At 44.1% G+C, this 26740-nt stretch overlaps 1 protein-coding gene across 18 annotated transcripts in view; it reads right to left on the bottom strand.

Annotated features, from left to right (window-relative positions):
• The window catches only part of LOC115347044 (LIM domain containing preferred translocation partner in lipoma), a 353563-nt gene that overhangs the window by 114303 nt on the left and 212520 nt on the right, over positions 1-26740 (bottom strand). For 15 of the 18 annotated variants that reach the window (XR_005933430.1, XM_030027920.1, XM_030027918.1 and 12 more), the window contains one exon: positions 17741-18415. Coding sequence is in view for 17 of the 18 variants with exons in the window: in XM_030027920.1 (XP_029883780.1) it covers positions 17741-18415 (675 nt within the window). In the remaining variant the exon portion in view is untranslated. Of the gene's footprint in view, positions 1-3239; positions 3324-16554; positions 17124-17740; positions 18416-26740 lie in introns of those variants that run through there. The other 3 variants (XM_041126883.1, XM_041126886.1, XM_041126887.1) reach the window with 3 other exon arrangements.

The following is a 26740-nucleotide window of genomic DNA, read 5'->3' as shown; positions in this document are numbered from 1 at the left end:
AAAATGCTGTTCATGTATGTAGCTAGCTCTGGAGAAACTGTGTTTAGTAATGCATCCCCGAGAGGGGATTTTTCAAAGGGGATGCAAAATAAGGTATTTGACTCCCTTATGATCCCTGCTGCCAATACATCCTACTGCTGCTCTCCAGTCCAAATCACAATTGTTAACATTCATTACAGGGCACCATCTCCTAAGCTCTGGGCAAAACAGGCAAGAGCAGCTGGGTGTGCTTCTTTTGATAAACAGGTGCACAGGCACGTCTTCTGAACACTGCAAGTATGCAAGAGAAAAATAACATTCCCTTTCTTGGAACTTATTTTTGGAGGTTGAGCATTTCACAAAGAGAAACTGTAAGTGCAAACACTCAAAAGGTCAATCTCTAAATAAACAGAGAGACAGAGTGATGAAAGGGGTTAGTTGTTATTAATGAAGCCAAGATGATCACAAGTCAAAAAAAGCCAAGCAGCAGTGAAGACAGAGCAACGAGCACGCTAGAAGTTTTGGCAAGATCACATGTGACGATACAAAAAGCAAAAGTTACACTCCCCAGCCTGAGATGGAACATGCCCCAAAAAATCCTTCTTTACTTTTCCCTGGGATTTTCAGCTACTTTTCAGCTACTTTCACTCAGTTTAGGAGGATCAACGACTTGTTTTTCACTAGAAATGAGCACCACCTATCCCCACATAAATACTATACTCATACTAAGATAAAGGATGAAAACAAACCTAATTTGCACCTACTACACAAACCTTGCTTTATCTTCATGCCTGAACAGGATTTCCCTCCAAATCAGATCCACATTTTTCCTGACACATAATACCAGTAAAACATGGTGTGTAACTCACATTAAAAGAAATCTGTAGAGTCAATTAAGAAAAACAAAAAACAAACAAACAAACAAAAGAGACAATGACAACATTAGACAAAAGATAATAGTTGAAAATATTTAGGGGAAATCTGATTATGTAAATCCTGTCCAAAAGTTTCCTATTTTATGGTGTTTACTTTTGGGACTTGCTTGTTTACTAGTCATGTGGCAGCATTACATTGACTATAAATACATACTTTACAGAAAATGCACAACTGTAGCATTTACAGATCAGTTCTTGGCTCTGAGGTGAAATTCAAATCTGATTATGTATCCCAGTGAAGGACAGGCCTCCTTATAATGAGCTAAGCCCCAAACATCAGCACAGTAAAAATTGGGCTCTATAGTTTGCAGCTTGACCCTAGGTAAACCTCAAACAGAACCATTTGTGGTTGAAAAGAAACAAACAAAAAAAATCCCTTGATGTTTCTGAGCCATCACATTGCATTAGTATGATTTTCAAAGTTGGATTTGTCTCAGCTGGTCAGAGAGCTTTTGGTGGGATCAGTAAGTGGTTCATGGCTCAAAGGTGATTTGGCATCAAGGACACCACTTGTATGGATGGAAGACCTATGTGAAAACAGCCACGTGTTCACATCACATAGAGCCTCATGTCCAAGGCTATGAGTGGCTATTTGCAACTGCTCAGAACCAGGCCCTAGCTCGCTGAGAACAAGGACAGCACTTTGGACATTCCTGTGAATATTAAACATTTGCTAAAAGGGCAGTATGAAGTCTTCCCTCACACATGAGTAAAACCGCTCCGTGCCATCTCATGTTGTGCTGTACGTCTTGTCCTCCTCCTGATGGCACCCATCCAGGACAGTGTAATTAGAGGACACATGGCGTGACAAGAGCAAACAATACGGCAAATACACACAGATCAGCGGCCCCAGCTGCACAAGTACCAGTGTCCCAGCACAAGCAAACAAAGGTGCTCAAGAAAGCCAGCAGCTCCCCCCTAGACACTGAATGACAATGGGAAACTCTCCAAAGCAAAGACTGGGACCAAAACAGCTCATGCACTGACAGAAAAATTAGCAAGTCTCCCAAGATGCTGATCTGTATACGTGGCACCAGCAGATTTGCAAATGACCCAGATAAAGAGAGGAATGGATATATCCAATGGCCTTCCACAACCCAGGGGACTGCAGAAACTGGTGAGTCTAACAGTCTCTTGGCTTGGCAAAAAATGTAAAAAAAGGAAGGGCTGCTGGTATTACAGATCAGGGTGCTGAGGAAACAGGAAAGGAAACAGCAGTGAACTGCTGGAACTCACTGCTACAAGAAATAACCAGGACAAACACTGCTGGGTCAACAGAGCATCAAACATGATGGAAGCCTGGCCCTGGTCTTGACCTGTGGCCTCTAGGTTAAAACATGTTCATGTTTTAACATGAACAGAGAAGGAGGAAAATGCTGAAGGTCAACCCTGCAAGGTGCGCGATGCTTTCAACAGAAGCCAGCCAGTTGCACAAATTCCTTCTTATACGTTAGAAGATGCAAGAGAGAGATATGTAGAGTGAGGAGATGGGAATATGTACATTCATGAATCAGCAAGTACTAATGTGTGTTGTGGTGGCAAGAGAGTGAGAACAGGGAGAGATCAAACAAGCAGGACTGACTATGTCTTGAGCTATACTCAAAGCCTTTCTTGAGGTTTGCTCTTTCAGTGCCATCCACAGGAGGAATTTGGGCTTGCTCCATTGTCAGGCTGCCCTAGCCTTTGGACTAAGACAAGGTGGGGGATAAACCTATGTGCTGTGTGGACAGTGCTATCCCCTAATAAACAACACAACCAAATGATTAATTGAGATAACGTTTTACTAAAGGCGGCTGGTGACCGCTGGCTGTCCCCTTTCCCTTGTGCTCTGAAACAAGCAGACAAGGCAGCTGCGCTCTGATGTGCAAACACACAAACCCACCCGTGTTTGCTTTGCTTGCTGCCCGGTGCCCGCGCACCCCAGCCAGTGAGGTAATGTTGTTCTGTAGCATCACTTTAAAGACATTCCAACTCCAGCTCCTGGCCTAGCTCACTCGTGGTGCCCAGCAGCTCCCAGGAGGACACCCAGACATGCCCTTTCCCCTAGGAGCTTCTCTGGCAACCCAGTGCAGCAGGAACAAAGGAAAACTGACTCACTGGAACTTGGATTTGGCGGTTTGGATGGCCTCACACAACAACCCTCAGACCTGACAGGTGCCATCACAACTTCTCTTTTTAAGAGGAAGCACAGACCGCTGCGTGTCAAAACCTCTAGGTTCACTTCCCCACTTCAGCACCAACTTGCTCTTTGGACTTGGGCATGTTAATTAACCCAAGAAAGGTTTGGTTTCCCCGCCTGCATGAAGAGTGCCAGCTATTCAGAGGCATTCTTATGGTCCTTTACTGCTTGCACACAGAAGTCCCCAGGCTTCTTCCCTTGTGGGCAGATTTAGAGATCCACCAGAGACCCTGTGAAAGAAGAATGAGCCACCTGAATCACACATGCCTGGCGCAAGCAGGCCTATGTCGGAAATCAGTGTGGAACAGCTCATCCACAGTAACCCCCAGGGTATAGGAAGATAACATAGGGTCCAAGCTGTCAAACCAAGCTGGCAAATCATTTGATCAGAGTGTGCTAAAGGCTGACATTTGGCCACTTAAACTAACCCACCTTTTGGTTGAAAACAACTCATTGCCCATGTTCAGCTGAAGGCCATAAGTTCCAGTCCTCAGCATTAAAGTGCTTTGAACTTCTTGGATAGGAGACACAAAAGGAGCAGCAACCATGGGTGAACACAGGTGAACAGCCAACACCAAGAACATGGGTAGAGCTCTAGAAGTGCAATTACCCAGCTGATATTTGACTACATATGTGCGCATGCATGTGGGTGTTAATATCCCACAGCAAATCCCAGACTCAGCGTATGTCAGGCAGATGCCAGGTTGCTTCCTTTTGTCAGGTAGTTTTTTACATTCATTCCTATAGTCTCCTGATTTATGAGTCCTCATGGTTTTCCCAGCACGCAAATCTCTTGGGCTCCTGCCAATCTAAATCTATCCAGTGACAATCACACAGGTCTGAGAAAACCTGTACACCTTTGCAGAGGAATCAGTCTCCTGCAATTCAAGTGAAAAATCAGTGTTGGGGAAGAAAGGCATCTGCAGAACAGCTGAGGCAGATATGAGCTGATATGAAACCATCAGCAATAAACTCTCATCAGCAAAAGCTCAGTGTAGCTGCCTTGCTCACTGTCATCACAATGCTCTGGACCTTGTATATTGAACCTCACACACAGAACTTGGATACATTCAACGCTGAGGAGAACTGAACAGCTGCCTCTTGTGCAGAGTGTAAGAGAAGCAGGAAAAAACCCCTCTCCAAGAAAAATAGGATGTGAGATACAGAGAAATCCTTCTGGGAAAAATCAGGAGTAGGGGCCTTGGAAAGAAAGCTTAGGAGGAAACACATATCTGTAAAAATGGCCCAAGTTTTCAATATTATTTCTGCTTTGTATCTGTGAGGATGCATGTTCACAACCAACCCATCCTGACACCCATCTTTGCTCTCTACCTATACTGCCAACAGTCCTTTCTGACCAGTCCCACATCACTGGTTGTGTCTGTGCACAAACAACCCCAATCAGTCACATCCCACTCTGAAAGCTACAGCAAACCTCCCCAGAAATGGAGGGGTATCCACTACGGGGTGTCATTTACTTGAGCTGTTCTGTTACCGCATTCCTCTTCTTGCTTCTTTACAAGAACTCACACACGAATACTTTGTTATATGGGAAGTAAAATCTCTGTTTGCTCAGAACCAATGTCTCATGAGAGAAAGTATCAAAAAATGTTAAAGCTAGTATACACCACTCCTGGCTCTCCTACATACCAGCAAGTATAAGGTGTCGATTCCCCTAGAGCTAACCGTAAAGTCACTGTAACACTAGAATTAAGTTCAATGTGTAATTGTTTTAGGCAGGCAGGGAGTAACAGAATAGAAGAGGCTACTCCGTGATTTACTCAGTCTCCCAGTTGTTGCTTGAGAACCCCAGACGACAAACACTATGTTAGTCTCTGATACATACTCCCAGCTGTTATTAAATCAACATAGTTGCTCCAAAGTTAATACAACTATACCAACATCACTCTGGTCCAATACAGATGCCACAAAATGGTAACCTGTACATTACAACTCAAGTGCCTTCATAGCATAGATCAAACTCACTGCTAAAATATTATTCTATACATATTCTGTATATGGGCTTCATATACGTGGTGTTGTATATGCTGTGGCTTTTTTGGATGTTTGCATGTTTCCATTCCTGGCTTCTCATCTCATAAACTCACAACAGCTGGAATTACTGTACAGAGATACCCTGACTCCAGCTGCAAAACAGCTCCTTTCATAAATGAGTTTGTTTTACAGCCTTCTAAAATCAAATGGGGCATAACGTGGCCACCAAACATCCAATGAGCCATCCCAGATTGAACACCGAAGGAACCTGGTTGAACAATCCCAAACACTGGGAAATAACATTTATCCTCTTCCTTATTTCCCACATTCTTTGCATCTGGTTCACCATAAAACATGCAGATGCTTCAGTAAGAGAAAAGCCCAGGATGCTAGTAGTCATGCCTGATCTCACTGGCCTTTCCCCATGCTTGGCAACAAAATAAAACAGGGACTTATGCCATAGCGAGGCACTGTCTATTCCCACTCTAAGCACACACTCGGCAGAAGATGAGAGTAGGCCACATTCATCCTAAATCCCACCAAAGCCCTTAGATCCAGACAAGGTCAGAATGCTGCATCGTTCCTCAAGGCTAGCACGTATATACCTCACTGTCCTAAAAGCTAACTCATCCTTAAAACCATATGACTTAATTAATTCATTCTCCACCTCTGAGGCAACCTTTTTATCTCCTCAGCATAGGTACCTAACTATACCTCTGTCACTGCATCAAGACGCAGACCGATGGAGGAGAAAGCCGTGTGCCTGCTACCCATGTGAGCCCAGCTGAGTTACTTTCTCCCTCTGCGAGTATGGGGAATTGACCATAAAAGCAGGATATTGCTGTACACCTTTCAGAGGCTTTGTGAAGTATTTAGTTAAGATTCATAAAAGGGTTCTGAAAATATAAAACACTACGTAAATGCTAAAAGTTAACTGTTTTTAATAGCCACAGATTTAAGAGAGGTCTTTTCTTCGTTTCCACACAAAGGTGCAGAAATATCCTTCATTGCAAATAACCACTGTGCCTGCTGTGAGAGGCTTTGCACATGATTTCAATTGCCTTTCACATAGAAAATAGGAATAATACTTTGCATTTATAGACTTTAAAACTACTTTGCAGACAATCAAGTCTCAAAACCCCCACTGTGATACAGGAGGCAAACATTATATCCGTTTTACAGAGGAAACTAAGAGGGAAAAAGGTTAAACTACCTAGCTTAGAGCCAGAAAGGAGACATTTGAGAAATCAGGCATGCTAGCAAGGCCTATCTAGACCCACACTTGCTCACTTGCTCTTCTTAGTACACTATTAGCTCTTCTGCTCCCAAACTTCTATACCACAAGGCATACATACTACATGGCAAGAGTGGCCAAAGCATTTATCTCTATTACCAGCATATTTAATCTTCTATAGATACTTCTGTTGACCACAGAGAGTGCCTGGAATTGCATGAGGACACTTATTCCATTTTCTAGCATGTGTGGCAGTAGAAAAGTTGTTGACAACTGAAAGTTAACCAAACACTTATTTTTAGAATCTAAGTCCAACGATATAGTGTCTGGACTCATAACTACCCATTTCTCTGACATTAAGCTGAGCTACCACATGAGAAAATTGCTAGAATGATAGTATTTCCAGGGCATACTGAGTCACTGTCCAACATCTAAAATGGGAAATAAAATAATTTCTCAGAAACTGTCAGCACAGTGGGAGGCAAAGTTTTCAGGAACTCAGCTTGTGTAGAAAAATTCAGGTTTCTACTCTAAAACAGGTCTCTTGGCACTAAACATGCTTTTTTTAATTTCCTGATGACAGAAAAACAATTAGGTCCCATGGTATTGATTTCTTGGCATTATCTAGTATTTAGAACAATTATTAAGCAACACTAGCAAAATTATAATGGTGATAACAAGGGAGCAGCAGCAGCAGCACTGTGTAGACTCAGAAGCACATATCATTTTTTGCTTTGATCTGATCCATCCCAGGGATGTGCCATGGTCCCTCCCTGGAGGCTCTTTCTGTCCAGTCCCTCAGAAAGATGCTCATGAACAGTCATCCTCACCTACAGCAGGAATTCCCAGCCCGTGAGACCACCTTGGCATGCCTCCTCAATGGCCCATGGGGAATGCTAATGTGAAAGAGTAAAAAAGTCCCTAGGGCAGTGGTTTTCTGTCTCTTTTAATTTGCATACCTTTTTTTTTTTTCTCCCTTGGACATGCAGGCCCCCACATAATGAATTTAAGCTTCTGACAACAGGCTTTCATAGATCAGGGGGAAGTACAGCTCAGAAGTAATTTGCTGACGCTTGGGATTTGCAAGGTGAAAGTCACCAATCTACTGTAGAGGTAGGGGATAGCCTGTCCTCCAGAGAAGCAGCTATCTATGGTCCCACAGTCAATGATTAACTCCTAAATGGAAGCAGAAGGGTTGGTGACAGTTTAGGACTGCATGTCCTTTGTATCCTTTTTAGAAGGAGAAACAGATGTTTCCAATCACCACAAACCTCCATTCCACAAATCTCCTGCTCTGGCTGTTACCTTGGGGCAGTGACTTCCAAAAGCTGAATTAAAAAACAAACAAATAAACTGTTTTGCTGGAAGGTTCAGAAAAGACTCTGGGGCGGAGAGTCAGAGGTTGAACACGATCCCTCACACAGCAGCACATCTCCTGCCTGCTCAGAAGGCAGGAGACAGCATGGGAAAATCCTGTTCTAACACTGCTTTTTCTGCTGGTAATCAGTGTCTTCAAGACTGCCAGTTCAACTGGAGAAGAGCCCTGGAAAGTCTTCTGCTTTGTCAGTGACATGGTCTCAAGTATAAACCCCATCTCATCTATCAAAGTACACAGTCTGGACGCTTTCACTACCATTAATTTAATTTTCTAAACAAACACCAGACCCTACCAACTTATGCAATGGTAAAGAAGTTAATTTTATCTGAGATGTTTCAGGTATGTGTGTCCCGCCCCCCCGCCCTTTTCTCTCCTACTTTAAATTGATGCTGTCTTGATTTAAAAAAAAGGGCAGGGGGGATTTTTGAGTGCTGCCTGCAGATATGCATTTGTATGCATTTTCCATCTTTTAACTAACAAACAGGAGGAAAAAAAAAGTTAATTTTTCTAGCAGCCTGCTGTGATATAAATAAAATAATAGGTACATTCACAGATTTTGAACTTTTTACAGCCACTGCTGCAAAAAGCAATTTTAATTTATAACCACCGAGTCTTGCAAAACATATAACGAAGACATAATAAAATGGAATGTTTATCCTGTGGCTCCCATTAGACCTCTTCCGTTCGATGGTTGTAACTAATGACTTGTTTTTCCACTTTTGTATTGGAAGCCTTATTATTGGACTGCACAGAGCATACCTTATTCGATTTCCCTAGCAATTCCTGCACCTCTTGCTGAAGCCTGCAATTAGATGTTTATGAAATAATATTAAAAAGCTGCATAATCTCATCTGTGGTCAAAAATTAAAAAAAAAAAAAAACAACCAAAAAAAAAGCCAGCAACAAACCAGCCCTGTGTGTATAATATTATACTGAGTACAATAGACTAATGTTCACTCCAGTGCATGTGTCCTTTTGACTAACCACTTCTATCTGACAACCTTTTTTTGGCAACAGAACACATTGTACTTTTTGGATAATTGACTGTGGAATATAATGTTGTTTATTCAAAAGCAGGTCACACAGAACTGAGCTTCCAGTTGTCTTTATCCTTTTACCTTTCTTATCTTCATGCTTTAAATTTATGCTGAATTTCTTTTAATTACACATATGGTTTTAATTGCTGTTCTGTATTTATTCACCAGAAGGTGACCTGATGGTGAAAGGGTAAAGAAAGGTGGGTGGGAAGCTGAATTCAGATTTTAAAACTATATTTGGACATATTTATTGGTGAGCAATCTCACAAAGAAACAAACACAAGCACATGCATTTCCAACACCCTTTGTTACCTACAGGGCCATGTTTGCCTGCAATACAACTGCGTTGTTTCTTTGTACTTAAAATCTACTAGAAGGACTCATCCATCACTTGCTCAGTGATCTGGAAATTCAACAGCAGCAAAAGCCCCAATTTTAAGCTTAAGCCTAGGGAGACAAGCACCCTCAAGAAAAATGATGTGGAAACACATAGAAGTCATGAAAAATCTAGATTGCGGGAAATGCAGTTAAGGAAATGGGTTCAGGAGAAAGTTTTAACTGGAGTATTCAAATGAGGCCGTGCAAGAATTGATGTGTTTCTAAAGCATGTTCTTGGGATGCAGCCTGGGGCAAGAGAGGTCACGAGTAAGTGTTGCTTAACAGGAGGGAGAAAGGACTTTTATGTGGCAAAGGAAACAGAAGAGCTGCCTTCTAACACAAGCCGGAGAAGGAGGTGCAGGGCACCTCTCTGATGCTGATCATCAGACCAGGGGAACACGATAGTCACTTGGGACTTTAAGTCTGCAAGATACTAATGAAACTGAGTTTTACAAGAGTACAAATGTTGCAGGGCACTTCTTCACGGACACTTCTTCTGTCATCCGACTTAGACTGAAAAATAAACCCCACAGGGCTCCCTGGCGACAGCCTAGAAGGAATCCATCAGTGGCATATACAGATCAGGAGCTTCCCCGGCCACTTACGTAATTTTTTTTCCCTGAAAAAGCCATGAGTTTTCACTTCAAGCTCTCTCACAGCAACAACAGAAAAGAAGGTGATTCATTTAATGATTGACTAGCTCTCACAAAGCTGGAGGAAACCCCTGAAAAAAATATCCTTCAGGTGTTGGTAAAATACAGTCTAACTAGGCAATAATGGGACGAAAATTATTATAGCTAATCTGCTGGTTTATAGCTCAGGTGTGGTTCCATTTTACTGATGGCCAAAGTAATCCTAATACGTCAGTTTAAGTTACTGCCAATTAATTTGAGGAAATTTTGTTTGTTTGTTTAGAAAAAGATTTAATTGGGGGGAATGAGTGATACTGACAGTAATAATAATTCATCTGTCTGTGCTGGTGCTAAACCACACTGTGGAAAATCCTTGCTAATTCTAGATTGATCAGCTAACACACAGCAGCTCCGCTCTTCTAATTTGTTTTATGTAGCTGACTTTAGGCAGCACATTTCAATCTGGGCTATTTTGAGGATCCATATAAAACTAAGTCACTGCCCTATTAGTGTGGATAAAGAGGCATATGAATACTACTCTGCTACAAGCAAGACACAGTTCACCTGATATTTTTTCAAGCAGAGAGAATACACTCCGTCTGGAACAAAGAAGAAAATGTGACTGGAAAGTTTAGAGCCCTTAAATTAATTCCCTAGACAAAAAGTCGAGGCACTAGATTCATAATATCATGTTATGTAACTTGCTCTGGAGCCAGGCAGCTACTAAGTGAAATAGTATGAGTTATAAAAACAAAATATTGTTGTGAAAACAATTTTACAGCTTTATAATTCACTATTATATTCATTTAAGAACAAAACTGTCAGTATAATTGCAGATTCTGTTTGTCTTGCAGGAGTTCTTTCAGCTTGTGATAGGAGACCTCTTTTTCTTTTTTTAACTTTTTTTTTTTTCCCCCAAAGTCTGCTCTTTAATTTACTATATTGTGTTTCTTTATAGTTATTCACAGGTAAATCTTAACAGGAAGCCCATTATGTGGGGGTCTAAGATAGTTTAGTACCAGAACATTTATGATCAGTAAATGTAACCATATATTACCAACTATTTCTTACCATTACTCTTGGAGGAAAAAATATTATATCAGGAGCCATTATAGACTACTTTCTACTCTTTATAACTGTATATCTTATTTTAGGTGGGATTCTACATGGCTTGCACCGCTCACTATGGACCACGACCATTTTCTAACTTGCCTGCTTACAGAAGTACTAGGCTCAAGAGTCTAGTTGTGGACAACCATGCCTGTCAATGGAGAAATGAATCATCTTTTAAATTGTGCAAAGCTCCCTACACAAAGTGGTACTTTAGTAACGAACCACACATGCCATTAAGAATGGGATTAAGACCACAAATATGCTTCACAGAGGTCAGCGGGAAAATCACCCAAACATAGGACGATCCATGCCAAATAACATGACCAAAATATCACATCACCCAAAGCATCACAATGACACGAGCAGTTCCTTGTCTTAACACTGGCATTACCATTGGGTCATAAGCCCAAAGAGTTTCACACCAACAGGGCAGCCAGAGCCCTTCCCTTCTCACCTCAAACAGAAGAGCCATCCAATCACACCAAGATGCTCCATGTCTCTTCGTTCTCCCCAGCTCTCCTAGTTGAATGGTGCCTAAGCTTGGGCAAGTTTCCCTACCCATTCATGTCCTAGCTTCATTACAATAAACTTGACAATGACACAGAGGTTATTTGATAGAACAGCTTCACCATGTGCTCTGGTGTGTTGGCTTCGGAAGAATTACCATGTGGTTGGACTCAAGTGTATTTTAAAATGGAAGGAAACAGCTCCTCCAGTAATCAGCAGCACCATCACACATAACAGCCAGAGTATGCCTGTGAATTAATTAAGTGGCACTCACTTTTATGGGTGCTGCTTTTTAAACTGAAAGCTGTAAACCAGTAGCAAGGCTAACTGTCCTTGCCTCACCGTGCTCCAGACCAGGCTGCCCATTAGAGACCTGAGCTTGGCCCCAGGGTTCAGGCAAGCACCATTGCTCGAAAACCAGACAGCCTCCCCATCAGATGTTCCTTTCCACCTACAGGTAAATATACACTCACTATATTTTATGGCCTCAGATACAAAATCCTTATTTGTTAGATTGTAACATGATCTGGAAGTACCTACTGAGGTAGACACTTGGTTATCAGGAGTTAAATGGCACAGAAACAGGGCCCTTAATTAACTTCAAGGTTGCCCCACGCCTTATCATGTATGGAGGCATTGTCCTCAGCTTATTTTAAGAAGGAGCAAGAAAGAACATCCAGGTATTATGCCAAAAGCCTCTTTCTCCATTATTCCTCTTATATTACTAGCCCATTGTGGCTGACTAAAGGCTAAAGCTGCAAAAGCTGCATCCTGAAGCTGTAAATTTAAGTTGGTTTCTCAGTATATGCTGACCTAACTCAGTATATGCTGACCTAACTTACTCGTGTAATTGTTTGGCAACTTGTTTCTCTATTTCAGGAAAGCAACTCAAATATATGATTCCTAAGAGACAAATCTGATTAATTGCTCTGTCATCAGCCGGTTCCTGCTAGTATATGATGTGCTTAAATAATAAAAATATAATACAATGAACAAACAGTAAAGTTCTGAAATGAAAATGTTCAACACATTTCAAGCCAAGAATTGGGCTTTGTCAAAAGTTTAGGGAATAAACCAGACTGTGTCAGATTCCTGCAGTCGGGATAAGCACGCCATTATGAAAACACGTCTTTGCACCTCTTGCCAGCACCTTTTCACCTGAAAATCCTGAAGAAATTCACAAAGATTTTGATGCAGAAATTTATAATACCTTGAAGAGGAAAACATCATTCTCAATGCCACAGCGTACCACCAAGTCCTAACTCTGAGCTTCTCATCTCATTGTTAGACACCACTGCCTTCTTTCCCTCCTCCTCATTTTAACAGAAGCAACAGCATTTAATTTAATCCACCCAGAAGCAATCACAGAGTCAGCAGCTGATATACAGCTAGTGCTGGTTAGAACTCAGAATTACTGTTTTGTGAAGAATGTCAACATTTTGACATTTGTTGCTATTCTCATGGTAGAAAGGAACTACATATTCATCTGGAAATTTTGAAATGTCACATTGAAATCACAAATTCAACTCTGAATTTTGGAATTTCACCTTTTATTTCATTTTACATTAGCTTTCTGTCTTTTTTATTCATTAAATGCCAAAGTAGAATATTTTAAATAAGCCTTTATCATTTTACTTGGTTTTGCTTTATTTTAGCATTTTAAAACTATGGGAAGCCACTGCCTCACACTGACAGAAAACCAACTTCAACAATCATTTTACACCGTCTCTGAATCCCATCCAGCGGAAATTTTCAATCTGTGACTTTTGGGAAGAGGACACTTGGGTGGAGATATGAGATTTTGGGGGATAAGACACTCGGGGGCAGGCAGGCAGCGTACAGCAAGCTGCCTGCCTTTCTCCACAAGCAAAAATCAACCCTAAGAAAGAATATATCCCTGTGACAGCAGGAGGGAACCTGGCAGATTGTATTTATTCATCTGCAGAGAACAAAAAATTCCTAGTCACTAGATTAACAGCAAAGAGCAAGAGCATTAGTCTCAGTTCAAACGCAAGTGCCGGAGGTATCTACTTTATGTGAGTGATGGCAGACTGTAAAAATTATTAAACCAGTACAAGAGAAGTGCATCAGTCATAGCAAAGGACACTGGTGAGCAGATGTTTCTGAGGCAAAGATGAAACTTCCAAGCGAATATCTCCATCACAGGTATTAAATCAGTGGAAAAACTGACAAAAGCTGTGTAAAATGAGAAAACAGCGAGCCATCAGTCCCCTTTTGGGCACTGCAAGTTTCATGAGACCGTGTCAATGCTGGTTGCAGCAGGCAGCAAAGAAAGACAACCTCCAGCAGTGCAGAAACGATGCAGTGGTTGAGGCCTGGTAATCATGAGCAGCCACCACCACCTAAACCATGCCAAAAGCATAAGCTGCCTCATTAATTTTACCTCCTAATTTCCAGCTGTATCCCCACTTAATTTCCACGGTGCTCACCTAGAACGGTGCACAACACTGAAGGGCTGCCTGAAGAGGAGGTCATGTTCCATATGCACCGATGCCTGTATATATGTACATGGCGACAACGTGACTCGTGGCTGGCGTGGGCTAACTGGGTTAGGGAACTCGTACACTTGTGCCGTGTTAGCGAGAACAGACACAGCTTCCAAAGGGATATTGCTCCCTTACTCCTTCTAGCAAATCTGCCTCAAAGGAGCATGGATTTGGATGCTGTACTAAATCAGAGCTACAAGACACTTTTGTCCTCCCCAAATCGGCAGAACACTCTCAAGAGATCAATGTTAAGATCTCTGCCATTCTGGACCAAACCCACAAGCTGTCTCAAGTGATTTCAGTGGCACTCAGTCTGGACGCTGAAAATGTGCAGGTCCCTTTACAAAGGAATGTGGTTCCCCAGGCCTAAGGCTAGATTCAGAAAGAGGAAGGAGAATACAAGCGATCTGAGATCTAGGAACAACAGTCCTCCCAGGTCTCTACAGTGGCCACCCCTCAAATACACCAGGATCCACATGAAAGGTCCACAAAGCCACCTGGGAGACACACAATAGTGTCTCAAAACCACTCAAACGTGACCAAGAACAGTGAAAGGACCTAGACCTATTTGGAGGTATGAGAGCTTGACAAGGGTATTTGGTGTCTTAACCAGTCCAGCACAGAAACATTTGATGACAGCTGGGCTGGTCAGTGGTGGGAGTTTCGTCAACTCTGTTTTGGCCACAGGGCAAACTTGCAGCAATTCTCCATGTCAGAAACTGGCTTTGCCATTTTTGTTTTCTACTATGGATATCTTGGTGCCAGAAATCAGCATATCTCATCAGTCACCCTGGTCTCGTGCTCTCTGGCCTTTGGGAGGGGAGAAGTTAAGAGAGAGGCTTCAGATTTTGACTTGGTCTGAGTGGGCACAGCACTGCTGGCAAAAAGCACGAGAGTGACTGGTCGTGCCACATGTTTCTGTGATGGTCTCATGACAACTCTGCTGCTGCTCCTACAGAAATGCCCACCACCTACCACCCAGAGGAGAAAGCTCCTGAGGTTTTTGGCCAGGAATGCCCTTGAAGCACATGAAGGTTTAAATGAGGACACGCACTCCACCAGTTCATTTCCTAACTAGGACTTGGGCATTAATGCTAGACGGGGTGCTACAAAAGACTAAAATGCACAGAGGTTTCACATGCATGACTCTCACTTCCATAACTGGCCCAAAGACAGAATGCAACGCAGCGTTGTGTGTGAGTAAAACTCATTGTTCTCAGTGGGCTTTAAAAACGAGTACAGATTATTTGCTGTTCCCATACCAATCCAGATTTATTTTGGATCAGCAGCGACTTCAACAGGATTAATACACAGCAAAAAACACAGAACCACAGTACCATGAACTTCTTCCTAGCCAGAATGCAAAATATAAACATCCTTTTTTTTTTTTTTTCCCTTTAAAAACCCTAAACAAATTTAATGAAAAATTTTACCTCTTACAGTGATGGATCATGGTATGTATTAGAATTAAGGACCATGAACTTCTAATGTGAGATGGATTTGTTACAACATCCTTAATATTTTGCACACAAAATGCATTCAAAACTAAGAATGCACTTTTTTGAATACATTTAGAAATTGTTTTATATTTTAAGATCACTCCCTTGCAAGCAGAAAAATTCCTAAAGGTCTTCTTGCATTTTACGTGACATGTATTAATGCCTGCTTCATACCGTGGCTTCTCAAATCAATTTCCTTAACTGAAAGGCCTCAAACCAACCTTGAAAAGGCAAAACACAACAAAATGGAGAAGCCACTTGTGTGTAGGAAAATACATTAAAATTCACATTGTAGCCAACAAGTCAAATTACAGTGACAATTCTCCCTATCAGACATCTGGCTCTAACATAGCCTTCCCTTTTTTCCCTTTAAATAAAATCATTCCAAAAGTTGATTTTATGAATGAGTTAGTCCGCAAAGGAAGAGAACAGCATGCGGTAAAACTGGACAACACTGCTTCATTGGCAAAACATACAGTGTTTTATTACTGAGCATTTCCTGTTAAGACTGTAAGATCACCTTCAATTCTTCACCAATTAAACTATATATGTCACAAAGCAGCAATCAAGCTGAGTTTGCCACCAATATGTTAAAGAAGAGTTGTAAGTTCAAAAGTGAAATAGGTAATAACGCAAATATTTAGCAGGCTGGAAGGGAATGAAAGTTCTGGAGGGATTTATCACCAAGCAGATAATAGTCTGTTTTGCAGAAGAACTGGAATTATTTTTATAGAGATACATATGAGGTATTTCTGCATGTGTATTTGCAAATGCCACGTGCACACACACAAACATGCATGTATTTTTATATATATATGCATACATGAAACCCCGAACTTGAGCTAAATTAAATTGTCCCTCTAGCTTTGTAATGCAAATGAGCCTAACAGGCTTGTGCTGTTTGTGGTTCGAGATGATTTGTGTTTCCATAGAGATGCTGACTGAACTAAAGTTTTTAAATTTTTTATATATGTAAGCCTACTTGTATCTATAAAAGTCTAAATATGGATCTGCTGTACCTCAGTATTTCCTCAGTGACTCCACTGGAACCATAATGATTTACACCAGTTAAGGCTATGTGCAAATTTTGTCTTTCACTACGTTCCAATCTAAGCTCTATACCAAGTACCTGCAATGCCGAGAGTTTATTAATTCTCTCCCCACTCCTAGCTTCTTGGTAAGGAAGGGGAAGAAAAGAGAAAAAGCAGTTTCTTAGCTGCTAGTAGATAATATTTCAGGACTTTTGTAATTTATTGCCCTCTCTAAACTGCCTGGAGAAACATCTTTGCCTTCAAAAGTTCCCACTGTCAGGAAATCTGGAATTCAGGGAAAACAGTCTGTGTGATGCTAGTGATGGAAATGCCAAAACGTGTTCTGTTACGTGTCAGAAGCTTTTTCCTCTTTCCCTGTGAGCACCCACAAGCTGAAGAGCAGGGATATGCTGAGATGAGCTAGGGTGGGCCCAGGCAGCGACGGCTTCACTGCCTTCCTGCCTGGGCCTGGCCATCCTCACCCTTTGGCGGAGCCTAAGCTCGTCAGACACTACGAGGACCCCACAAAGCTAAAGCGCCTATGTCCCCCCAGAGCCACGTTAGAGACGGCCACCAGCAGAATCGACAAAAGTCAGCCAGGGTCAAAGTTTGGGCAGAGAAACCAGGCGGACCAGTTTAACTTCTATTTCAAATTGGCTTCACTTTATGAGGTCCAGGCACCAGTGCAAGTGGATGGAGGCCACCCAGCGTATCATCACCTGAGAGGAAAATCAGAGCTGAGCTCTGTGGGAACTCATTTCCCTGTGGTTTCAGTGATAAGTGATTTTGAACAGCAACACACCAGAGGTCAACCTCTGCAATCGCTCTGAACCACAATCAAAACCAGCCTCTCGTGTACCTCCTGTCCGCCTGAGAAGAGGAAGGGATTTGTCCGGTGAATCAGGGTTGTCCACCAGCACACGGAGCAGAAGCTCACACCCAACCTCTCATTTTATCTTGGGAGGGCCCAGAAGGGAAGACCCAAGTGCAGCAATGCCGTACGGAGGTACTGCCAGCGAGCTCCTTGAGTAACGGCATGTCAGAGGGATGAAACCTCCCTCCTCCCCACAGGGTGACATCGTGCCTCCACACGTGACACCATCTTGCCCTTTGAGGCCGACAGCATTTCCAAGCCCCCAGAAAAGCCTCTTTTCAAAGCAGACGAGAGTTCCTACTTCCAGCTTTTAAGAAGCCATAAGGAGGGAGACCTGCCCCAAGCCCCCCCCCAGACACCATTTAACCCCCGCCGCTGCCCTTCAGGGAGGCTCCCAGGGCACTGTCAGCCGTGTGGCTCTCCGCTCCCCTGGGGAGGCCGGAGACCGTCCGCGTCTCCTACCTTTTGCTGCAGCGCGGGCGGCTGCGGAGCCAGCACCGGGTCGGTGATGTAGGTCTTCTTCGTGCCGGGCGGCTGGTAGAGCCCAGAAGGAGCCTGGCCCACGGTGTTACTAGCGGGATACGCCGGCTCGGCCTTCCAGGAGCTCTGTGGCACGTAGGGCGCTTCGGAGCCGTTCCTCCCCCCGTACCCCCCGTAGTAGGGGTCCTGGTAGCGGCCCTGCGGAGGTGCATAGCCGTAGGCGGGCTCCGAGGGCCGGGCAGCCGGCGGGGCGTAGCCGTAGTCGGGCCCGTGGGGCTGCGGAGGGCCGTACTGCGGAGCGCCGGACGGGCGGGCCGGCAGGGGAGCGTAGGGCTGGCCGGGCCCGAGGCTGCCGTAGTGCGCGGGCTGCGGGCCGGGCGGCTGGTAGTGCGGGCTGGGCTGCGCCGTCCTCACCTGCACGTTGAAGGCCGGGCGGCTGGGGGTGGAGGCTGTGGCGTAGGAGGCCGGCACCGGCTGCGGCTTCAGGGTGCCGACGGGAGTGACCGGGATGGGCGCCGGCTGCCCGGGGCCCTTGGCGGTGGACTTCTTGGTGGCGGTGAGGGGAGGCTGGTTGGGGATGATCATCCGCTTGTGGCCAGTGACAGGGGTGGAGACGGACGGGGTGGTGGCGGCGGAGCTGCTCGAGGTCCCGGAGCCCTAGGGAGCAAGGAGAGAGAGCCACAGCGTCAGCAGGAGGGGGCCGCTCGGGCATCAGGTCGAGCAGCGAGGAGTTAAGTGGAAACGGGGCTTTACAGTAACATCTGCGCAGCAACTCAAACTGCTTAGAAAAGCAGGAATGTACCTGGGACCACACGTTCTAAAATGGCAATAGCAACCTCTCCCTGCTCTGACAGAACAGGGATGGCGCCGCGGCAGCCGAGCAGAGCTGCCGTGCACAGTGTTTCGTCTCTCCTCGGGGTTTTCTCCTCCGCCTCCCAACAAACAAACTAAAAAGTGATAAACACAAGAAAAAGGGAGACTCGCTGGAGAATAATTAGGGGAAAACCCGTGCATTCCTGTGAAAACGAGTGTTTTGAAAAAGAGAGAAAATGAGATTACAGTCTCTGCAGAGACATGAAATTCCTTGGGTCCCTAGAGCACTTGTAGGGTACTGCCCTCGATACGGGAGCTCCTTTAACAACGCAGGAGGCAGCAGAATGGGATGGCCTAAAAGCAGCTCCCAAGCTGTAAGAATTAACTTAGATCAAAGCAAAATATGGAGGTGTCCCTCTCCCTGGCTCTGCTCCTAAACACTGCTGGTTGAAAGCCTGGAGTGACCCTAGAGAAGGCAAATGTTATACCTGGCTCATTAAAGGGGAGAAAGCGGGCCAGGACTCCCCAGAGCTTCAGAAGTCAGCTCCCACCACGGCAGCCATGTAACCCTGCACCGGTGCCCCAGGCACAGCAACGCTCGGGCAGCCAGGGAAGAGGTTCACAGCAAGTGCCGCAGCTTCCTGCGATTTGGCCACCAAATGAAGATTTAGTGCAGTGACACTGTCCTAATAGGCATCGTACATCCTTCTGTCTAATGTACTTGTTTGTCTGGCTTACCTCTTATTTAAATCCCACGTCCAAAACCACCAGTGTGAAAGCACATCTTTGTTAAAGAGCGAACAATGTGAAATAGTTTCTGAAGAACACTGAAGATCACCCTTAAGTCTTTTCAATAAATCAAAGAAGAGCAAACTTGAATTCCTGGAGTTTAGGAACAGGTAAAATTTCTTGCCTCTCTATTTTCCTTTATTCTGAAAGAGTACCTGAATTTCATGCCTTCCTATACAGAGATGTATTAAAGTGAAGACATGCAGTTTGACAGTAGTACTTTGCTGTTGCACTTAACACCATAGTTATATGAGGTTATATCTCATCTGAACTTCCTGCACCGGGCTTGATCTCACCTGTGATCTGCTTGACAATCTACAAGTTCACAGCAGCCCGAAGTCAGACCAGCTCAGCCCTCACGCTAAGGCAGGCACATGCCGCCTTTCCCTAAATGACCAATCTTGTATTTGTCCCCAGGTGTTCCTGCTTTATGCAGGCACCCTGACCTCTACCTACTGCCCCATCACCCTCTCGCCAGGACCGCTGGACAGGGGAGAGAGCGGTGGGGACTCATTGGGACACCCCACACACAAGTTCTACCCGGGCCAGAGAAATCCTCTGCCTGGTCAGCAGGTGGCGGCAATAAATTGCTGCCAAACCAACACAGGCCAGTGGCTGGAGAGGAACTTCAACCACGCATTTCTCTGGGCCTCCAAGGCTACCAAACTCACCTTCCACAGAAGGTGGGAGAAAGGCAGACCGCCATTCCCCCTGCCCCATATTTGGCAACCACCACATACGAAGAAAAGGGAGATAAGCGCAAGCCGCCCAACTTCTAGTCCGCAGCCCACAACCAAGTCTACCAAAGGAATAAGGAAGCTCTACTACCCAACTGGTAGCTCTTCCCTGGTGACGTGCAAATACATTTTTGCTGATGCATCGGTAAAGACCTTGCTCCTGCAATCACACCTTCAGGGCAAACCTCCCATGAGAGTAAACCTCCCATGAGGGTAAACCTCCCATGAGGAATCACTCTAAATGAGCGAAAAAACAGGCAAATAAGAGCACCAATCTGTTTTCAGAGATGTAAAAGATGTGTATGCAGAGGTGGGGAATAATAAGGCAGCAAACTTCTGCTGGAGAAAAAACATCTCAATGTATTCAAACCCTGACCTGGCCAACAGATCCGTGACAAGGCAGTACATAGACAGACTGAAGAGATTTTGAAACTGAAAGCGAGGAAGAGCTGAAGCATGTCTCAGTTGAACTGCAAGGGCAGAGACAGGTTAAGGGTCTGTAGCCCTCCATTAATTCTGCCTGATTCTTCTATTTCTGAAACACCTGACAAGGAGCAGGCATTCCTCCGTCCCTGCATCAGGGCACAACTGCACCAGCACTCATTGCTAGCAAGAAAATTTGCTTTCTGTCGGAATTATTCTCCCATGTCAGCTTGGTGTTTATACCTGGGAGTGCTAGAAACTTTCCCATTTCCTCACCTATTTCAGCCTTGTAAATGACAGTAGTTTGTCCACTTACTGTAATGGGATGAAAGGTCCACAACGCGGCACTGTGTAATTACCACCAGAAAAGCATTTTTCTTTTCCAGGTGAAGAGAGAGAAGGTAGATAATGTTTTAAAGACAATGGCCTATCAGGGGGAGGGGGAAAGCCCAAAACAAAACAACATAAATGAGCCCTGTTCATCACATCTTATGTTTCTGAATGCAGACTCTGGAAGCAGGTGATGACAGACCGCTAGTAAAGCTCTTGTGATGGAAGTCTATTCCATCCCAAGAACCAGGGGACTTTAATCTTACATATAAACATCCATATAACACTTAATGTGTTGATGCCAGTCTCCTGCCTGGACTGGAATACACCTTAAGAATGAATGATAACCCCTTTCTCCAAAAAAACCCTCACTGCCTATTGACTGCCACTCTGAAAGGCTCTGAGCAGCAACTATGTTTGACAGTACAAAGAGGATGACCTGAGAGTCTTCTCTCCTGCACCAGAGCCCAGTGAAGGAAGGTGGCAAGTTGGGGGTGCCCGGGCCAGAGACCAAGCTTTGCCGTGAACTTCACAGCAAAGGCTCGAGCTAACAAGTACCGGCTGCATTGTGGCATCCAAACCACAGGCTGCCTTGAGGAGGAGGAAGTTTGCATCAGTAGGAGTCCCCAGAGGCGTCCTGCGTGACTCATTCTGAATTCCTCTGAGGGTGCTGGGCAAGTGTGTGATGAAAGCTGGGCTTTAGGGGAAGGAAGAGGGTATAAGGCTAGTTACTGTGGTGTAGTAGAGAAATGGGACAGGTTAGAGGGAATTTAACACTACTGGAACACTGATGATTTATGGGGATGCACATTGGCTGTAGCTCCTGAGCAAGGGCACAGGTGAGGTATCACCATAAATCCTCTGCCCTTTTGCCTGGGAGAGAGAAGCGTGGCCACAGTCCAGCCTTCTGTATGCACTCAAATATCACCCCAGGCTTAAACCTCTAGATTATTAATGGATTAAGAAAAGACTTTATAAACGCACATGAACTACGGACAAGATTCCTGCTCTGAGGACAGGGATGTGCGGAAGGATGAGGAAAGGGTACTCAGATACCACAGGGAAGAGTGATTTCAACAGGTGTCGGGAAGGCACTAGGAGGACAGGAGGAATGGATGAGGCTATAAACATGCCAGGTAGATGGAGAGGGAGTAATGAACAGAAAGCTGGAAAGGGCTACCTATGTCACTGGGTACAGACCTAGCAAAACAGATGACTGTCACAAATGTTTCATCCAAATGCGTCCAGAGAACTTCTACCAGCGCAACGAAGTAGACTCATCCAAAAGTACATCGAAGTGACAGCCCAGAAGCACGAAAACAAGTAGAAATAGGTGAAAGAAAAAGGAGAAAGACAAAGAGTGGGTTCATAGGAGTGCAGGCATCCCTTCCTCCAGCAGCTCCTGGACAGCTCATTTCAAAACCATATTGCATTTGCAAGTGACTATCGCAGCCAAACACGCTCTCTGACATCCTATAAGGGCTGTTTTCAGAGGAAGACAGGCTTTCCTCTGCTCACCATGCACTAGATGAAACTGTCTGACACACTTTGCAAGTGCAAATTAGAACCACGCTACTTACCATCAACCCCTTCCTGCAAATTCATATTTGCAAAGAGAGAGTAAACTAGAAACCCCAGGTGCTGATAACGCAGAGTTGTTAAGAGAAACTAGAGTAGGAAGGAGTTAAATTCAGAACCTCATCTACCACAAGCATTATAATACAAAATCTTTTTTTTTTTAATGGGGAAAGCACAAGAGCTTTGTTTAAACACAGATGGAAGTACCTAAATGTACTGCCTCTTCTACAAATGAATTATCCAGCAGTTCAAATAAAGGTGAACTAATACTGACAAAATTAAGTAAAACTCAATCAATGTGGGAGGAAAAAACCCCCAAAACACTTCTCCTAAAAAAAGTTACCATGTGTAACCATAAGTGGAATCATTTTGCTTGGTAGCTCCTGCCCCATGTTCTTAAATGCAGTGAAAGTTTATAAACATTTGCAGGAGTTTCTTGTACCAACCATCATGTGAGAAGTCTATAGTGTTGTGATAAACTTGTGCTGTCCTAGGGGTCTGACTGTCAAAGCTGTGTATCTGGATTCAGAGCTACCCTGGTGGGGAAACCCGAAATCCTGAGTATCTGTGTGATTCTTCATTCTGTAGAAATTATTTACATAGATCTTTAAATTAAATTCAGTGTACACCTACAACTAAAAAGTCATCACATAGGTACTAGGGATGAAACCCGTTCTAGAGAAATTAGCCTATAATTCTATACCATTTGCCAGGGTTAAATTTTAAAAAGAGTACAGAATAACTATAGTCTACAGCAGGAGCATGATTCTATACGATCAGCTGGAACCCTTACGAAAAGGACTTCATTCTCCTTTTATTTTGTGCATTTGTAGTGTATTTTCTATAGAATCCCTTCAGTTATTCAGTTTCACAGACTGGATCAAAAATGCCAACATGAAGTTTATCACATTCTATTCAATTCTCCAGGCATTTTTCATAAAGGTACAGTTGAATAGCTTTAGCCCTTTAGCTGTCAAATTATCACATATAAAGATACATTACTCCAGCTCAGTGGTTTTCAACCTTTATGCTTGGCAGCCCCAAATGTTTTCCAGGAGAGACAAGCTCCTTTACGGAGAGAGTTAATCTACTGACAATAAACATGGTTTTTTAAGTTACCTTTCACTGAATTCTTCTTAGTTACCTTAGGACTGATCCACGGACCCCCAGCGTTCGCAGAGCACAGGTTGAGAACCACAGCTCTAGCTGGGGCTGCCTTTTTCAAGCATTTCGGTCACTATTTACTCCAGGATAGGAATGAAACAACCCTTCTTCCTCGAAAGACAGAAACCTGGCAACCTCCGGCGAGCTGAACCCAGGATGCAGCGTTCCCAGGGGGCTGCCAGCTCACCGTGCCGGTGCAGCATCTCTCTTCCTAACTCAGCCACTCTTCTGCATGGTCCACCAGCACAAGCTGGACTGAAACATGAGGCCAGCTCAGGCACGTGCCAGCTGAAATCTTTTAATAACCCTCAGTGGTGGTGGCAGTTGGAGGCCTGGGTGAGAAAGGCGGCGAAGGGTGGAAAATTAACTTGGCTTCTCCTTACGCTGCGGATTGGCATTCACCTCAGCTAGCTGGAGGTGCTTAAAGCTCTCTCTGCAAAATGCATCTCCACGGGGTCATTTATACCATTCTAATATTGAAGCCTAAAACAGGGGAGATGAATCATCCACTGGGGGAATCTACTTCACTCCACTGACTGTAAAAGAAGCATAAAAACAGCCAAGATAAGTCACTGAATATTTAGACAGCACAAGTTAGTGGAGACAAATTCCACAATAAGCAGGTAATTTTGACGTGACTGTAAGAAGCACAGATACCTTTTCCCTGCATTAAGTGCACTGCCACTCAAGCTCAGCTAGTGCTGCGCACCAAGCGGATTTCTGAGTGCCAGCAGCTCAGACGATCAGCCAGGACCCTGCCACGCCATGCAGCCAACGCAAGACCCAGAAGCTGGGCTGCAAAGGCATTTCCAGCATACGAAGGGGGGCGACGTGGGTGGGCCGCCCTTTCCCACCTCCTTTTCCACCTCCGTGCTGAAGAGTGGCTCCCGCTGGACCTGGAGCTGCTGCCTTGCCAGGAGCAGCAGCTGGGCTGAGCCTCCCTCCTGCCTGAGGTAGCAGATCCCAGCTCCCCCTCAATTTGGGAAGGATAACCCCAGAGAAAAATCAAATACTCTGCTTTGAAACCTGGGCCTTTAGGTACCTGAAAATGTGAACAGGCATTTTACGGGGTTTCCTGATGTGCAGGCACATCTAACTCCTGCTGACTTCAAATTCTGTATTTGAACAAGCTGCCTGGCTAGTGATAATGTATGGCCAGGTTCCCCTGAACATATCCTCTTTTTCTGTCTGAAATAACATCTGGGTGAAAAAGAGTAATCTGGCCTTTCATTTGGGACTTGCAGATGCCTGGAGTCCTGGTAGAGCTCCAGCTGGGTTGCTGAATGTCCAGAGATCCTGGGCAGATGCACTGCCCCATTCGGCATACCTGATGCATTTTCAATATACAGGATTTTCTGGCCTTCTTTATAATGTCCAGATAGTAGGCCAAGCACACTGAGGACACGTCAGTCCCCTCTGCACTGCTGCTATGTGGTGCACACAGCTCAGTTGCTAACACAGATTTCTTTAGGTGTCAAAATGCCCTTAGAATCCGGTCCAAAATTTTGAACTCTGGTCCAAAACCTTAAAACCCTCAGCCAAAACACGTTTATAATCAGATGAAGCTTTTCTTTACAGTTTCATCATTCTCTCATTTCTAGTTTACAGCTGACAAGCGAGTGTCACAGAGGCATGGGCTGTGCATGGATCAGCAGCCACACTCATACTTCCCAGATGTGTTTATATGGGATTCAGATTGTTGGCTTGATTGCCAGAAGCTATCAAGGTATTCGAATGGATTGCTCCTAGGCATTATACCAAAAGAAGAAGAGGAGAAATCTAATAAAGTGTTCATCTCTGGTTCTCAAATGAAGAGAATACCTTACAGATGCCATAAAGTGTTACAAGAACACAACTGCTTCTGAGCTTTGATCTGTTTTTCAGCTGCTACCCAGTTGGAAAAGGAGTCAACATAGTTGTTAATGTTTCTGTTCACAACCTCTTTTGTACTCTTGTGATGGCCCAGCTTGAAACACAAGGGAGAATAGGGTGCACAAAAGAAAAGGTGATAACAAGTTGACCTCCCATATTTTATCATGGAAAACAGCCTTTCACAACTGACCTACACAGTTATAGACACACACCTTGGTTCAGCTTTCAGTACGGGTGTCAAGTGTTTTAGGCAATCTGGGTTTCCACTTTCCAACACCCCATTAATTCCAAAGAGCCTGAACACATCTGAGAAGTTTGGTCTCCAAAACACAACAGGGAAGAATTTTGCTTTTCCTTCTCGGTTTCATATTTACTTTTTTATTTGTTTACCCCAATACTATCACTACGATGACTACTATGAGCTTTTTTATTCGGTTTTCCCTTTCTGATGAGTGATCATCTGGTATTTATGAGAAGGACTACGTGAGAGACCAGTTTTAAAAGATGTGCAAACAATTGACCTAAATACTTCTAGCTCTGGTGGACAGTCAAGGGCCATAATTTTAGCTTAATTCATTGAAAGGGCTAGTTACAATCAAAACTCTCCTATTTAAGCAATTCCACTTGACCAGTTCAAATGCCGTAGCAACTTCATCTACAAGAACATTGGCTATCAGCAAGAGAAATATCTTTGTCAAAAAGCTACAGAAGATGCCAGTCACAAGAAGTTAAATGTTTTCTGAATTAATCTTGGAATATTTCTGTGATTTTCCACTCTCATCACTAACACAACAAATTTGCATCAATCTGGACCTCAGGAACACGCAATGGCAGGCCGCTGCACTGGCTGAATCAGTGGCATATCAACTCAGCAATAAATTACGTAAGGAGCTGTGCACCACAGCCCTTTGGTTACATCAAAACACAGAACTACTGAATACAATCCCCAAACTGAAGACCACAAAAAGGGTAGAGCAGTACCATGTGAACACAAGTCACTACGTGCATGGAGCAGTGAAACTGAGCTTCTTAAGGAGCACCTTCTTTAAGGCTTAGTAACGCAGGAATGTCCAAAGCATTTCCATTCAGCAAACGGGGCCCTTCTAAAGGGCTGAACAAGTCTCCTTGCTTAATTTAGGCAAAATGTTGCGCTGCCTGACAATGGGGAAGCCCCCACCTCCCTATAAATAAGAACTTTGGGTAAGCAAAGTATTTTTATGACTTTTGCTATTACTAAGCTTAAAGTATCATAATTACACCATCCACAGACTTTAAA

Source organism: Aquila chrysaetos, chromosome 10 (genome assembly GCF_900496995.4).
Source record: "Aquila chrysaetos chrysaetos chromosome 10, bAquChr1.4, whole genome shotgun sequence".
Classification (NCBI taxonomy): domain Eukaryota; kingdom Metazoa; phylum Chordata; class Aves; order Accipitriformes; family Accipitridae; genus Aquila; species Aquila chrysaetos.
The sequence above is the reverse complement of the archived record's forward strand: the minus strand, read 5'-3'. Positions and strand labels throughout refer to the sequence as shown.